The following is a 16,959-nucleotide window of genomic DNA, read 5'->3' as shown; positions in this document are numbered from 1 at the left end:
CAGCTGCAATCCAAGCCTTTAGAAAGCTGAATCGGGAAGACTGCCGAGTTAGGCTTAGGCATCTCAAAAGCAAAAAACAGTGCCAGGTGTGATGCACACCTATTGTGCACATAGGGAGGTGTGAGATGCACACCTGTGATGCACGCGGGGAGGTGTGGGATGCACACCTGTGGTATGGTGCACACAGGGAGGTGTGAGATATACACCTATAGTGCTACCACACAGGAAGTGGCTCCTCACTGTCCTGTGTGTCATAGACAAGCCCTGACTCATGGCTCCCTTGGTTGCTTCTGATCGTCTGGTTTTGTGGGTTCACTTTCTCAAGGATCAGCTACTTTCAGGGGGTGACACAAGGCAGAGTCAGGCAGAAGCTGCAGGCTCTATGCTATGGTAAATTGACTTAAACACTTCTCCCCAGACATGGCTCCTCCCCCGTGACATCGCTGCACTTCAGATTCCTGACCCACCAGAGGTTTTGCAGCCAGATGCATTCCTTACTCATCTGTTTCCACAGCGGCCATCCTTTCCTCGAGGAACCAAGCATACACTGCAATCCTTCGGGTTACGAGTCATTTGAGAAATCAGAATCACCTGGAATACAGTTTATTTTTGTGGGGGATTTTATTTTCAATCATGCGTGTCTGCCACATTTTTGTGGGTATCCTTGAAGGCCAAGGGCATTAGATTCTCTGCAGCAGAAGTCCTGGGAATGAGCCACCTGATGTGGGTGATGGGAATTGGACTCAGGTCCTTCCAGAAGAGGAATGCACATTCTTAGACACCAAGCCACGTCTGCAGCACCAGGAACCAGCAATTCAGAAACAACTCCCAGATAAACAATATTGATCATAGCTGAGTTTAGTGGTGTCTGTAAATGGTCCTCAACTCTGTTAAGTTCTAAGCCATTTGAAAATCAAGATTTGGGAACCAAACCCTTAACTGCATGGCTTTCCTCTTGCAGATAAAGACTACCGTGATGGAGGTGGAGTTTCCACTGATCAAGTCAGAACTGGAAGAAATTGATGTCAAATTGATGAGCGCTGAGACGACGTTGTTCTGGAATGGCGAAAGTACCTAGAGCACCTTTGTTTTGAGGGTTTAACCTATGCAGCACTGCTGGTGTAGCTAGTTTGCCTTTAGGCTTCAGAGAGTTTAGTGAACTGCTGTCATCCAACTTCTTGCCCAGACCATAAAACTTGCCCATGTCACTCACAGACCTGGACAAAGGTCCCCAGGGAGCTGCCAAGGGTTCAGCCATTTCCTGACAGGGCCCCTAGAGGCCTGCCCCTCCTCATGTCTACCATGTGCACATAGCAAGTCAGTAGAGAAGACATATGGTCTCTGCTGCTCAAGGCAGATGCAGGGGGAGAGGAAGGTCAGGAAATGGCAGGTCTCCTTTCTCCTCTCCATCCCACCAGCAAACAAGGCAATAGCCCTCATTTTCTCCCACCCTGGAGGTCCTCTGAGTCTTGATGAGCTACACACTGCTACTTTTTCCCCCCTGAGACCTTTGCTGTGCCTTTAGCCACCCTTTCAGCCTCACCACGCTCTGCTGTCTCTGCTGGAAGTTGGGACCAAATGTCACCCCATCTATGACACATGGGTCCCTGCAGACAGAGGCTACATTCCTTCCCCCACCCTCCCTCACAGAGCACAGCTCTTTTCCAGCCGCCCAAGGCCCTGGCAGCTTCCTGCAGGTGCCCTGCCTCCTCCTTATTCATTTATAGTTGGGAAGGGGCTTAATCTCAGACATACCACCAGAGTGGCAGGTTATAAACAAGTACCATCACTTCACTCCAGAGAAGTCACAACGGCGACCTGTGCTTCAGGTAGATAGATAGAGTAGAGCACTTTGCAGGAGCCACCCCCACCATGTGGAGCACTGAGGCCACCTAAGAAAAGTGTGTGTCTTGCTGGGTCCCTGGGGTCAGATTTCTTACCTTCACATCGCAGATGTGATGGAGTACATCCAGGAGATGCGGGAGATACTGCACAATCTGCAGAACCGGATCCAGAAAACCAAACAAAACATAGAAGGAATCACGCAGGCCATGCAGGTGAGTGAGTTGCCGAGGGCAAGGCGCCAATGCGCTAGGGACCCCGCAGAGGCCGCCAGCAGGTGCTCCGGTGTGATGATGGCCAGAGAACCCCTCCACCCAATGCTCTGAACTGTGATGTCCCCGTGCTCCCAGAGCAGTGACATTTGTCACTCAGCAGAACCTGCTCCACTCCAGTCAGTTGCAGTCAGTCAGCAGACTGGGCGGGGCCCCAACTGTGCCAGGCTTGAGGAAAGGAATAAGTTGGGACAAGAGATGAGCAGACAGAGCACAGATGACCAGAAAAGAGGCACCTCTGAGGGTGACAGACTTCAAATTTCCAGAGAGCCAAGGGACACTTCTCTAGCCCCAATCCTAGGTTTCAGTATCAGTAGCCTTGATTTGCAAAACACTTGTGACTATGAGTTCAAAAAGAACTCATGTGTGGGTGCACGCACTGTGTGTGTGTGTGGTGCATGCAAGTGTATATCCATGTGTGCTCGTGTGGAGAACAGAGGTTAATACCAGGTGTGTTCCTCAGTGGCTTTCCATCTTACCTTGTGAGACAGGGTCCCCTGAACCTGAGTCTCACCAGTTGACTGGACTGACCAGCCAATGAGTCCCAGGATGCAGCTTCTCCTGCCCCCACCCCCTTGCTGGGCTTGGAGACAAACACCAGAGCACCGGGCTTTTACGTGGGTGCCGGGGATCTAGGTTGAGGGCGACTTGTGCTTACACAGCAAGCATATTATCCTCCCCAGACTAGAAAGTGTTTTTAAAAAAAACTCAGTCATCTAACTTTGCTGTATGCTTAAGGTGATCGTGCAGATGCCCACACATGGAGGGGGGAGGTAGCTATGGGCTAAGTGCATTAATCCTGCCATACTCAGGAAGCTGAAGTAGGGGACCCTGAGGTTGAGACCTACCCGGGTGTATCCTGGAAGGCCCCGCTTCAGAAAATCAAACAGCAACAGTGGGGGGGGGGAGCTACACGGGGGTGGAGAGGGGGCGGCTACAGAGATGGCTTGGCCAATAAGAGCAAATGCTACATCAGCAGAGGATCTGGGTTCTGTCTCCAGCACGCACACTGGGTGCCTTCTTATTCCAGTCCCGGGGGAACCCAACACACTCTTCTGTTCTGTGGGCACTACACACATGTGGCGCACATATAGACAGGTAGGTGCACACACATACCTATACATGAAGAAACAAAATGTGGGGGTTGGGGATTTAGCTCAGTGGTAGAGCGCTTGCCTAGGAAGCGCAAGGCCCTGGGTTCGGTCCCCAGCTCCGAAAAAAAGAACAAAAAAAAAAAAAAATGTGGGCTGGAGAGATGGCTCAGTGGTTAAGAACGCCGACTGCTCTTCTAGAGGTCCTGAGTTCAATTCCCAGCAACCGCATGGTAACTCACAACCATCTGTAATGGAATCCAATGCCCTCTTCTGGTGTGTCTGAAGACAGCAACAGTGTACTCACATAAATAAGATAAATCTTTTTTTTAAAAAATAGAAAAAAAAAACCGAAAAATTAAAAAACTTGAGAGGAAAAACAAAGCCACCACTTGTCACAGTTTTCTGTTTTGAATTCAGTTTTCATATGAATGACATACTCATGTCCCAAGGACTCCCCTCAAGGAGTTATACACAGGTCCTCACAGTTCACAGGTTTCACGGGGAGAGCCTGGCAAGACACAGGGAGGCTCACACACAAGAGAGCACAGAGGAGGGGCCAAACAAAGTGCGCCATCTCTGAAAGGGCCGGTTTTGTGGTTTCCCTCCAGGAGTGGTCAGCCAACCCCCTGTTTGAAAGGAAGGACAACAAGAAGGAGGCCCTGCTGGACCTGGACGGCAGGGTGGCCAACCTGAACAAGCGCTACGCTGCTGTCAAGGACGCTGGTGTGAGAATCCAAGCCATGGTTACGGTAAGGAAACCCCTGGGGGTCTTTGGGAAGCTGCTTGCTTTTTATGGAGGAAAAGAGGAGTAGCCAAACATTTTGATGGCTAATGAGAAATGTTCTGATGGCCACAGAGTCTGTTAGATTTCATTCGAGACAAACTGACCCAAGAACCGCTTCAAAGCCCAATTCCTGTTGTTACGTGCCTGTGCTCTATACCAAGGTGGCCAGAGCACCACCAATGACTGCATTAAAGTCCATACACACTGGTGACATCTTCATCCTAAGCCAACAGGGACAGGCCGCTGTGGGCTTACATGTACCCTTCATGGGTTCCCCACTTGTGAGTGTAGACATGGACACATGAGACCTGAGAAGCCCACATGTGTGCATGTGGCATATGACAGCCAGCACATGTCTGTGAACAGATGGGATATGCACCTGCTTAAGTGTCTAGAAAGTGAGGTATCTTTGATAGAAGTTAGTGCAGGGAGCAAAGCTGATGACGGGGGTGGGGGGATGGGCAGAGTCAAGGAGAGCAGACTTGCCTGTGCCAGCTTTAGTGATGCTGTGTTGCCTGAGTGCCCAGCTTCATTACAATGTCTGTCCACTGCTGTGACAGCCATTTGAACCATTTCTTTCTGCCCCACACTAAAGTTACCTTGGGATTCTGACACCTATCTCCTTTGCCTGAGAATACAGGCTGAGTTACATTGATCTTCATGTTCACCTAGAGCACTCGGTGTCTTACAGATTCATCCATTTGTCCTTCTCCCAACCTTTTGATACTTCTCCATCCATCCATACCTTCATCTACCTCTTTATTTATCCCCAATATCCACTCATGATCCATCTATCCATCCATCCACCCAGTTATCCATCCATCCATCAATCCATGCATCCATCCATCCACCCACTCATCCATTCACCAATTTGTTGACCCATTCATCAACACCCCTGTCCATCTGTTCATTCTCAGGGAAGGGCATTGAGCCCTTTACCACTTCTGTCCCAGGTACTGTTCTGTGTCAGAGTCCAATTGCAGAAAGGATAATCTAAGCTCTTTGTCACAAACATGGTCATCAAGGGAAGGTACAGACCGAAAACAAGATAACTGAGGGCTGTCATTTGTACCATCATGGCATAAACAGCAGGCTACTAAAGAAAATGTGGGTGGGAGCAGGGATAGAAATCTCCACCCAAGACCAATAGTGGGTGTTCAAGGACAGCCTTACGAGGAGGTGACACCTGAGTTGAGAGCTAAAAGATGAGAAGGCTCGTCTTCCAGGAATGGCAGGAAGTCCAGTGCATGAAGCCTTCTATGGGAAGGAGCCCAACATATTCAAGGGGCTTAAAGCATCTGCTTTGAGGGTCTGTAGACCAAGAAGACCAAGGCAGGGGTGATGGAGCCTAGCATGGGATAGGTTGAACAGAGAGCTAAGTGGCGGGCCAATGAAGTCACAGCCAATGGTGTGCTTCTGTGTGCAGGAAAATGCAGAACTGTTCAAAGCAGATACAACCAGCCAGCCCTGGAAGGATTATGTCAACTATATTGACGCCATGGTCTTAGATGAGTTTGACCGCTTCATCCGCAAATCTCTAAATTACTTAATGGACAACATGACTATGGATGTAAGTTACTGTGTGTGTGTGTGTGTGTGTGTGTGTGTGTGTGTGTGTGTGTGTGTGTGTGTGTGTGTGTAAAAGCAAGATCTGTGTTGGAATCTACACTTCAGGTTTGCCTGATGAAAGTACGGGCTGTTTTATGGATTAACAGACTTAATTAAAGTCTGTTTGTGGGCCAGCTTGCCCTGGTTTTAAAACTAAAGGTCCTGCTATGCCAGAGAGCAGCCAATCCCAGACCCTCAGGACAGCCAGTCACCCAAGATCTGCCATAGCCCCAATGCACTGTAGAGTATCTAAGCAGATCTGAGAAAATGCTCCCGCCGTGCTGCCAAGCTATACTAGGCACCTGTGACCCCTCTTGTGGCAATGGCCGAGGGGGCTCTTCCCAACAATGTTAGTAGCTAAGCTTCACCTCTCTGTATACAAGGTGTGGTGGTGAGTTCCGCTGAGTTGTGTTCTCCAAGGGGAGGATGTCCTCCCTACCCATACCTTGTTGCAATGTCTACCAGTCAGCACCAGTGCCTTGTTACAATGTCTACCAGTCAGTACCAGTGTAGGGTTGTGTGGGTCCCATGTCTACTCCACCACAGGGCATGGCTGCTTGGGGAGGCAGGATGCAGGAAGTTTGATCATGCTTACCCTACACTGTCAGGCCAGTATTGGGCTGTATGGAAGCTGCAGGATACCCCTCCAGGGGTGGGGAAGCATAGTCTAAGGTGCAGAACACAGCTGGAGCTGGCTCAGAGGTCCCTCCAGGCCTCCAAGGAGGCCAGGGCACTCAGGATCTCAGGCCCTTGGGCATTCAGGTGGAGCTGGAAGCCATTGATGACCTGAGAATGGAGTGGGGGTCCATGAGCTGGAACTAGCCTGGGGCTGAGGGGGAAAGAAGGAAGCTCTGGCTGGTCTTGCCTGGGTAGTCTTTGGCTTGATGGTGGTGAGCTTGGTTTGGCTTGGTGGTGGCCATTGCTGGGAGCACAGGGAGGCCTTCTATGGGAGATTAGATGGGGACACTGTAGGCAAAGGCCTTCTCTTTGGCTCCCCACAATGGATCCCGATGAAAAGAGGCAGTCCATGGTTTTAAGACATTTACTGTCATGGGAGAAGGTGGATGAGTAAAACCGTACCCCACTTCTCAGGGTAGGCCTGAGATTAAATATCTTTTGTAGGGAGGAGTGTCTGAGAAGGAAGGATTATTGGCTAAGCCTCCAGGACTTTAGGTACCTCATAATGGAGATCTATCTTGAGCCTACATGACCTGTGATCACATCCTCTACCCGTGGAGGGGCTTGGGGTGTTGTCTTTACGTGACTGATGGCCACAAATCTATGGAGGGCTGTGGTTAGTGATAGGGGCCTGGTTTCCTGGGAGTCAGGCAAATTGCCTACCATCCCTTCAGGGTCACCAGGGTTTCTAGCCTTAGCTCAACCAGCAACCAGGCTGCCTTTCAGGGTCCCCACACACCAGTGCCTTGTTACAATGTATACTAGTGTGCACCAGTGCCTTGTTACATTGTATACTAGTCACCACTAGTGCCTAGTTACAATGTCTACCAGTCAGAATTCCTTGCTATGACAAAACACCTGAGAACTTCAAAAGCAACTTCAAAGAATAAAGATTTCAGTCTGTTGTTCCCAGGCTGTGGTGAGAATAGCAGGGAGCGGGTAATAGAGCGAGGCGGTTCACCTTGGCAGCTAGATAATAAGGAGAAGCTCTCCTTCATAAGGAAACCCTTTCCCCTCAAACTACAAATCTATCAACAGATTTAGGTCCACTAAAGAAGTCAGAGTCCTCCAGGTCCCATCATCTCCAAACACTACTACACTGGGGGACAGTTCAGTTCCATGCTGTAACACATCAGTTCCCAAATGCTGCCAGTAAGAAAAGGCAAAGACCCACCCAGCCAGCGAAGGACAGAGTGGTAGCCTCAGGAGGGCCTCCTGCAACCATAGAAGGCAGATGGGTCATGTATGAACCTGGTACACATCTCCATTGCTGGTCTGTAATTGCCTTTAGTATGTTTCCGGCTGCTGTAGCAGAATACCTGAGTCTGGGTAAGTTACAGACAACCAAAGTCTATGCAGCTCACGGCCTAAGGTCAACGAGGGGCCCTTCTGAAGCAGCATTTCCTGGAGGAAAAAGAAAATGCAAAAAAGTACAAACTTGCAGGCCCAAGTCCATTTAGAGTCCACCCCCATGACCAGAAGTCTGCCCATCACATGGGCTCATTGGGCAATTCGCATCAACCACAGCCATGACAAATTTGCAGACCTAAAATTCTGCTGGTGCAGGCAGGCATTGGTCCCAACCATAGGCTCACAAGGCAACCCCACACTATTGCTAAATGTCTACAGTAAAGGTGACCGCAGCAGAGAAGTGGAGTGGCCATCAACACCACAAAGGTCCTTCCTTAACACTTCCAGAGAGTTCCCAGTGGCCCCATGGCAGGAGGCAGCCTCTGGGTTAGTGTTCAGAAAAGCCTGACCATCCTTCGTGATGACTAACCATCTATATACCCCGTAGGACTTTACAATACCAGTAAACAGCTCTCCTCATCATAGAGAACTTGGGGTGCTCAGAGTCTGTCAGTCACAGCTACGAGGGGGCCTGAGTTGAGTCCAAGGTGGTCAAAGAAAGGACAGTCTAGCCAATTGCAGGCCATAGCACATAACCAGAGAGGCACTGGTATAGTGAGAAGAGCCCCCAGAGTAAACCTTGATAGCATCTCCTGACAAATGGGGTTGCTATACTATAGCTTTGCAGCCTCACCAGAGGCATTAAGACATGGAGTGGCTATAAGCCCTTATATGTGGGCATATAAGGGCTTGCCAAGCAAGTAGTGAGGGCTGCCATTGTCTCACCCTCTGAAACGATAGCCCTGGTTTTATGTGAAGTGACTCTATGGTGATTGGCAGCATTGAGCTTGGTGATCTACCTGCTCCAACCCCTGCTCTTCCCCAGCCAACTCTTGGCTGGCCTTGAGCCCATGGTTGTGCATCTGGCTGAAGTGGTCTGAACTGCTGGTTTGCACCAGCAGGAGATAGCTACACATTAGTCGGAACCTGGAGTGGGCAACCTGGGTGTCATTTAGTACCAGCCAAGGTACTAAGCCCCTGGGAACTCGTTTCAGGAGAATATCGCTCCCCTGTTTGAGATACGTATGGAGCTGGATGAAGATGGGCTGACCTTCAATCCAACTCTGGAGATGGGTGACGAGGACAGCTTCCTGTCACTGATCGAGGGCTTGATCAATGACCTCTACAATGTGGCCAGGCTCATCCCTCGCCTGGCCAAGGGCAGAATAAACTACAAGGTCAGTCTTGATCTCTTACTGGCTTTTGGCATTTCCCTGTTTGGGCGCCAGCCAAATGTTGGCCTAGCTCTACAGAGAGTGATGATGACAGTTCAGAAGGTGATAGTCTGTGGTTGCTATTCTCTTGGGTTCCCAGGCCCAAAGGCCCTCTCTCTCTCTCTCTCTCTCTCTCTCTCTCTCTCTCTCTCTCTCTCTCTCTCTTTTTCTCTCCCCCTCCCCAATCTGCCCTTCCAAATGTCCTCTTTTCTGGGGCTTGCCTGGCTCTCCTTCTTCCTCATGTACTGGGGCAGTCTTGACAAGTGTCCCAGATTAGTTCTTTTTTTCTTACTACTGAGACAGAGCACCCAAGAAAAGCAACTGAAAAGAGAGAAAAGCAAACTATTTTGTTGCAGATCATAGCTTGAGAGTATGGTTGACTCCAGTGGGAATGAGTTAGTAATAGGAGCGTGAGGTGGCTAGTCACAGTGTGTCTTCAGTCAGGAAGCAGAGAACAGTGAATCCTGGGACTCAACGGGCTTTCTCCCTGATGCCCAGTCTGGGAATGGTACTGCCTGCATTTGGGGTGAGTCTTTCCACCAGAGTTCAGCCCCACAGCCCCACTAGACGTTTTCATAGCCACACCCAGAGGTGACTCTAAAGCCAACAACAGAGATTAACTCTTAAAAATGCTGTCTGCTACCTTCCCCACATGCCTGATCCTGGGCATGTTGATTCCCAAGCCTGATCAGATTCTGGGCACAAGAGTCCGAACTTGGAGAGCAGGCATGCTACTAGAGCATTTGTTTGTACAGTAAAATACAAATTGGAGAGAGTTTTGGTATTCATCCCAGACTAGAGCTGTCTGTTAGCATCAGTCCCCAGTCACATCTGATAAGCCAGACCAGGAAGCCAACCTGTGAGAGGCTGGGCCACTGTTTCTAATGTGATCTCAGAGGCTTAGACAGAAGCCAGCCTTTCTGTGGGTATGAGTGCCTACTAGTGGCAGCCATACTAGAGAGAATGCATGTGAGGGCAGATGCATGAAGGGGACACTGTGACTTTTCCTGGGGAGATGATCAAATGTGTTCACCTCAGAGTACAAGCAGTAACCTAGAGAGCCTACCCCACCCAAATCTAGCTTAGTGAACCAATGAGTTTGCTAAGGTTACTGTCAGGGTCGTGGGTTGCTTGGAGGCAGCCATGTCACTGGAAAGCCTCCCAAGTATGGGTGACACCTCACAAAAGCTGCATCCCTGGAACAACCTGCAGGAATTGCAGGCAGCCCACCAGAGTGTCTTCTTGACAGCAGTTACCGCTCACATGAACAGGGGTCCAGCCTTGTGGATCCCGTGTCAGGAGTTTCCTGGCCCTTGTGAGTTTCCTCTACTTTCTGAATCCCGTGGCAGTCTCCTTGGAGAAGGGATGTTTCATCCTGGAGAATAGCTACCCAGCATGGAGATGTTTCCTTTCCTAGGTTTCCACCTCACTGGCACTGTCCAGAGGGGTGGGTTCTCGGTACCAACAAGTAGCTGAAATGAGGTGTTGTGTGTGTGCACATGTCTGTGTGCACACGCATGCTTCTGTGTGTGTATGAGCATGTCTCTGCAGTGAGGACACAGGAGGAAAACGCTCACTCCCCCGGGAAGTCAAGCTTCTGAGAAGCACTGCCAGGAGACCCACCCCCATTGTGGGATGGCGTTCCAAACCAAACAGGCAGATAAAATGGCCTACTATTTCTGAGCCACAGCCAGCATGCCTGGAACACACAGTAGTCTGTCCCAGAGTTCAGAACTGAGTTTGCCACCAGTGACACAGACACTAGACAAGCAAGTGACCCAAAGTACATGATCCCTCCCACACCCCCTCTAGTCTCATAAAAACAGGCTGATAACAGATATGGACAAAGCTGTCCTGTGTTCCAAGCCCAAGGGCACCCAAGCAGGACATTGCAGACCTGAAGGGACCATTGTTGAGATCTGTCCAAAGGCTGCAGCCAGGACAGCCTGAGTCTGACACGGTAGCTCGTGCTCAGAGTCAGACAGCTGGGCCATGGCTACTTCCCAAAGGCTCCAGCATAGCAGCTGAGAATCTGAAAGCTGCACCCTTGGGACACTGGATGTGACATCATCAGAGCAGAAGAAACAGCGTTAGCCAGGACACCTGTCTAAAACCACAGGAACCTAGGGAATTGGGCAACCTTGCAGGAGAGCTCCCGGGAAGCCCCAGGCTGGTCCATCCCAGCCAGGCCAGACAGCAAGTCCCTCTGCTCAGCCCACTCTGACTCTGCCATGGAAGTGAAAGAGACAATTCTGACACCAGTCACCTCCTGGAACTGACCACATCTCAAGACCGGAAGTGCCGGTGTTAGCTTGAAACAGACAGAAGGCTTCAGGCCAGCATGCCAGGACCACGTCCCCCGTGCTTCCACCCCCCACAGCTCACTTTAGAAGGGTCCGGACCAACCAACTACAGGTGCCTGGTCATCTCACCTTCTATGCCTAGAGTAGTTGCGGGCCTTCCTCCCTGTCCTCTCAGTGCCCTAAGAGGAGCAGACCTGGTATACACAGCCTGCAGCCCACATGGCCACCTTGAGACTGCTCCTACTTTGGGTATAAGATGTGGTTCCTCTTCACTGCCAATGAGAAAAGGCAGGAAAAGAGTGTTGCCCGAAACCTTGGGGAGCCCCAGCACGTCCTCCCCCACCCCCACCCCCCGCAGGGTTCTTAATTGTCTCACTGATAAAGGAATTTAAGGACAACAAAAACAGAAGTTCAGGGGCAAAGAACAGACTCAGACAGACTCTGGAGGACAACTGACTGGGGTCAGAAAGAAAAACCTCGGGGAAGGCAACCAGGCAACCGGGGACTTGTGCAGCTGCCGGGAGAACGGAGGAGAGAAAACCAGCCACGAAACTTGAGATGAGGTGTCTGGGTGTGGGGGCAGCACCAGACTGCAGCTAGTGTGGGGGTGCTCTTTAGAAAGAGGACCCCCAAGGTAAGGGGTTTAGGCATACTTAAGCTCCAATCTCCCTCTGAGAGAAAAAGAAGCAAAAGAAACAATTTCTCCTCTCTGAGCCTGATAGGTGGGCAGACCCAGCCCAGTCTCATGGTGGCTCAGCTCATGGAGACTACACAAGAGGGGCAGGAATTCTAGGAGGGAAAGGTACCTGATCTACCTTCCCAGCCAGGTCCCTAACCATCACACACACACACACACACACACACACACACACACACACACCACCACCACCACCACCACCACAACCATTGGATTAGCCATTAACAAGGGCAGGTCTCCTCCTAGAGGTGGATTTCATTCTTTACAGAATGGTGCAAACCTGGGCAGAGCCACTTCCGAACAACCTCCCATTTGCTCTGTACCCCAGGGATGTGGTGTGCAGAGACGTCTGAGGCTTGGCATGAGGAGCAGGGGGCACGTCAACCATAGAACCAAGACACACTGCTCACAATCATACAGGGGCTCTGAGTGAAATCCCAGTCTTCCTGTGAGCCCGTCCTGAGTTTGGGTTCTGTGGCGGGACAGAGAGACACAGCCACACCTGAACCCACACATAAATAGAAAGTACAATCTTTTTTAAAACCCGAATAAAGCAAAACAAAAAACAAAAACCCTTACCATCCTGAGAGAGTCTGCCCCTCGTAGAGAGCCACGAGCTCAACAGGATAGCCAAGGGCTCAGCCAGAGCCAGCCCCTCCCTGACCGACTGACCCGTCCCAGATCTGTGCTCATCAAGCTCTTCCGTCAAGCCAATGCCTCGGTTCTGTGGTTGCTCCCCTCCCCCTAACTCTCATTAGAAGATTAAATGTGTACAACAAGAGCTAATGAAGGGCAGAAGGCATCGAGATCAAAACAAACATGCAAGAAACGAGTAAACATGTAGAAATGGCCTGGATACAGAAAACCGCTTCCTGTAGCGTTACCAGCCAGAAGCAGGGCTAGGCCCGGAAGTGAGTTTGAACTGCAGACCTGAACAGAATCTACCGAGGAACTTAAAGGCCTCATAATCGACCAGGCACCATTTACTGAGATCTAGCTAGAGGGTAGTTTTCTGGGTTTGTTATTTTACAAATGTCCACCCCCGTCTCCTCCCACCCCCAGCAGTCGGCGTGAGCCTGCTCTGAGCCCGCTCTCTGTCCCCCGTTGTCAATCCGAGCACATGGTACACAGCCAAGGTCCACGGGGATGCACAATGGATGAGCTGTCACCCAAGCCACCTTGGGATCCAACAGACCAGGGGCAAGTCTGTCTCTCCTGAAGACAAATGACCCAACCTTTGTCCCCACTCCCACCCCTACAGTCAGACCTGGAGGATATCACAGACCTCATTGAGATGCGGGAAGAATTGTCCAGCCTGGTCATCGGGGCCATGAAGGTGGCCGAGGAGTACCAGGACTCCTTCGAGAGGTACTCCTACCTCTGGGTGGATGACCTTCAAGAGTTTATGAAGAACTTCCTCATCTTCGGGCACGCGCCCACCCCCGAGGAGCTGGACACCAAGATTGACGACACCATCCCCAAGACACAACCCACCCTGGCTCAGTTCCAGCAGCAGGTGTGTACGGTCCTGTCGTCCTCCCCTGTCATCTCCTTCGTCCTCTGGTTGGGCGACCCCCCCAGGCCTCAAAGTCAGGTGGCCTGATTGTCATGTCGGTTTTATATTTGCTCCTGGTGAGGCCAGGGCGGGGGGATAACATGCCTTACCGCACCACACCACAAGGGGGGAGCACCAGTGTCCCAGGAGGCAGCCAGGGAGAGAAGAGCCCTCAGCAGGATCTACCAGACTTGTAGTGTGAATGGCTTTGGTTAGCTCAGGCGAGGGCACTTTGCTGAGCTGGCTGGTGTCCCATCCTGAGCATAAGAGTCCCCAAGAGCCAGATAAGAGGTGTTGGGAGCCCCACACTCAGGTCCGCTCCAGGTGACAGGGTCTGCGGTCTAAGAATCAGCCTCCAGGGTAAGCAAGAGCTCGAGTGTCAGGGCATTGGGAATCTAGAAACTGAAGCAATCCAGTCTCTCCAGATCTCCAGACTGGTCTTGGGCACAATGAGGAGGAGCCCTCTCCTCCCCCACACCACTGAGAAGGAAGATGGGATGGCCCAAAGTCTGCAAGTGCTCCCATGAGTTAAGGGCCACATTTGGGAATCCCCTTCTGCTCCAGAAGCCTTGCCGTAGTCATCCGATCCCGTCCTCTTCTGTCCACCTGTCCCTTTCTAGAGGTGGGGATGGTAGGAGCTCTGGGGTGTTGGGACAAGGGCAAACAGGTATCGGAGTCTCGGGCCTCTCTTGAGCTGCGCCCTGGGCCACCTGTCTGCCCTTCACAGTCAGACAGAAAGCAGCGCCGGCTCGTGGGGGGACAGCCAGCCATGGCTGATGGAGCCCATGGCTGTGTTGGGTAGATTGACTCCTATGAGAAGCTGTACGAGGAGGTGTCCAGGTGCGAGAACACCAAGGTTTTCCACGGCTGGCTGCAGTGCGACTGCCGCCCCTTCAAGCAGGCCTTGCTCAACACCATCAAGCGCTGGAGTCTCCTGTTCAAACGATATCTGAGCGACCATGTGATCAACAGGTAAGGCTGTCCCTGCTGCTGTGACGACACTAGGGTCTCCCTGGGGACCTGGGCAGCCTGGGAGAAACGCCAGGGGATTCGTACTCGTAGCCTTTGGCCTTCACACACGTGGTTGGGCGTCGTGGCCCAAGCAGGGCAGGCAGGAGGGTGAAGCACCTGTCAGGCTCTGCAACAAAGCCTGGAGCCTTGGTTGTAGCATGAGGCTCATCTCATCTACAGCAATGTGAGCATGCTCTCTAGCTGAGCCCACCCGGTGGGGCTGGCTGTCCTGGGCTGTGACTTCCAAGATAGCGCTCGAGGATCAACCTGGTCTATGCCAACAGGATCCTGGCGACATCTAGGCTGAGGGGACTCTACGCGGGCAGTGGCTGCCCCTCTCCCAGTGATGCCCTGCATGGCAGTCAAGCGTCCTTTCGAGGACGACCTTGAGGTTCCTGAGGAGGAGCCTCACCAAGTCCCCTCGTCCTGCAGCCTTGCCGATCTGGAAAGCTTCATGGGTGTCACCCGGACTGGCCTAAAGAAGCCACTCAAGGAGGGAGACTATGACGGACTGGTGGAGGTTATGGGGCACCTAATGAAGGTCAAGGAGAGGCAGGTGGCCACCGACAGCATGTTCGAACCCCTGAAGCAAACCATCGAACTGCTCAAGTCCTACGGGGAGGAGATGCCGGAGGAGACCTACTTGAAGCTGCAGGTGGGTCCCAACAGGGCTGTGCCAGGCAGGTCACTGCAGGCTAGACACCCAGGAGACTCTGGATCCCCCCCCCCGGGGGGGGGAGGCTGGGCGTGTCGAGGTCGGTCCTGCAGAACGAGCAAGGGCCAAGGTGGTCCCCGAGGCTGGCAAGAGCCTTCTGATGGATTCGTGGGGTTAAGGCCATCTCCACGGCTCACCTCTCACTCTGAATGTGGAGGTCACACACCTCAGATGAATGTGAAAGGTGATGGTGACTGGAACAGTGAGAGGCCCTGGAGATGAGTGACTGCAGGGGGCCACGGGAGGCTGCCTATGCCCGACCATCCACTGCTCACATGACAGCCATTGTCAACATGATAGAAGTCTATGCTGGCTGAGCTGTAGGCTGAGCAGGATGGGGGAAGGCCCTCTGGAGGGCCTCCAAGGAGCCACCCCCAGCCCCAGCTGTGCCTGACTGCTTGTTTTCCCAAGCCCCTCAGCTTCCCTCCCTCCCTCCTTCTCTCCCTCTCTCTTTACCTCCTTCCCAGTATCCCTCTCCCCCTCTCCTCCCCCTCTCTCTCCCCCTCCTTCCAACCATCAGTCCTATTTCCCAGCTGCATGAGGTCCGCTCCCCTGTTTGTATGCACCAACTCTAGCTAGGCCCAGACCCATGGCTCAGGAGCAACAAGGGACAAGGAGCCATGGACCCATGGCCCTGCCATGCAGTTAGCAGGGTGGCCCTATGCTATAAGGGGGCCTACCCCAGAGTCTCTCAGGTCTGAACCCCAAGCAACAGGCCTGTGCCTGCCCCAACCACCCTGTTCAAGATCCAGTTGAAGCCAAAGGGCTCGGAAGCCTGTGACCAGTCCTTAGGGGTTCCCAGGCCATGCAGGGGTAGAGCTGGGATATGAGGGTGCCGCATAACAGTAGGTCATAGAGGAGCATCTGTCTTCTCCTGATCAGGGAGGTTCAGTGGCCTGGGTGGTAAAGTTGTTTTCTTTAAATATTTCCTGAGGGTGGAAATTACCCGGACCTCTGCCCATGATAAAAGGCTTAAAACTTATACACCGGTGTGGAGGCACACGTGCGCAAATGTAATGTGCATACAGGTGTTCACACTCACACACGTGCATAAAGGCACCTACAGAGGTGCACGCATGCTCGCACATGCATAAACGCACACTAAGGCACTCATGTGCACCTGTACATCCATACACGCGTGCACACGCATGCATACGCATGCACATCTGCGTGGTCACACATGCACAGCACACACACACTACGGATGGGTTCAGGCTGATGAACACTGCGAAAGGTAGAGGAAGGTCTGGTTGGCAGAGCTCACTGAGCTGCTGGCTCTGCCATTGTGGGGCTGGCTGGGGACAGCATGAGCAATTCGTATTACTTTAAAAGTCTCTCCTGGGCCTTCGGTCGGTGTCTCAGCAGAGCGTTCTAGAACGGGAGAGATGGGGGCTCAGGAAACGGCCTCGCTACTTTTGCAGAGGACTTGTTTTCAGTTTTCAGCACTCAGGTGGCAGCTCACAGCTGCCTGTAACTCCTGTTCCAGAGGCCCAGCATCCTCCTCTGACCTCTCTGGGCACTGTGTGCATGCAAACACTCAACACGTTAAATACTTAAATAACCCCAATGGCAAAATGGAGGCAGACACCCCCCCCTCCCCTGGCCTTCGCCTCCCACAGGAGCTTCCAGAGCAGTGGACCAACACCAAGAAACTGGCCATTCAGGTGAAGCAGAATGTGGCGCCACTCCAGGCCAACGAGGTTAACATCCTGAGGCGCAAGTGTCAGCAGTTTGAGGTAGCCTGGGCTAGGCTGGGGAGTGGAGGCCAGGGCTGGG

The 16,959-nt window shown here is 52.2% G+C and overlaps 1 protein-coding gene across 1 annotated transcript in view; it reads left to right on the top strand.

Moving 5' to 3' along the window:
- Dnah17 (dynein, axonemal, heavy chain 17) overlaps window positions 1-16,959 on the top strand; it is a 113,977-nt gene that overhangs the window by 15,302 nt on the left and 81,716 nt on the right. The window contains exons 14-22 of the mRNA XM_039087512.2: window positions 962-1,070; window positions 1,954-2,057; window positions 3,817-3,957; window positions 5,419-5,562; window positions 8,684-8,866; window positions 13,164-13,418; window positions 14,260-14,429; window positions 14,901-15,123; window positions 16,803-16,919. Coding sequence (XP_038943440.1) covers window positions 962-1,070; window positions 1,954-2,057; window positions 3,817-3,957; window positions 5,419-5,562; window positions 8,684-8,866; window positions 13,164-13,418; window positions 14,260-14,429; window positions 14,901-15,123; window positions 16,803-16,919 — 1,446 coding nt within the window. The remainder of the gene's footprint in view (window positions 1-961; window positions 1,071-1,953; window positions 2,058-3,816; window positions 3,958-5,418; window positions 5,563-8,683; window positions 8,867-13,163; window positions 13,419-14,259; window positions 14,430-14,900; window positions 15,124-16,802; window positions 16,920-16,959) is intronic.

The sequence above is a fragment of the Rattus norvegicus genome, chromosome 10 (genome assembly GCF_036323735.1).
Source record: "Rattus norvegicus strain BN/NHsdMcwi chromosome 10, GRCr8, whole genome shotgun sequence".
In the NCBI taxonomy this organism is placed as follows: Eukaryota; Metazoa; Chordata; class Mammalia; order Rodentia; family Muridae; genus Rattus; species Rattus norvegicus.
This window is presented reverse-complemented; position numbering and strand designations above follow the sequence as displayed.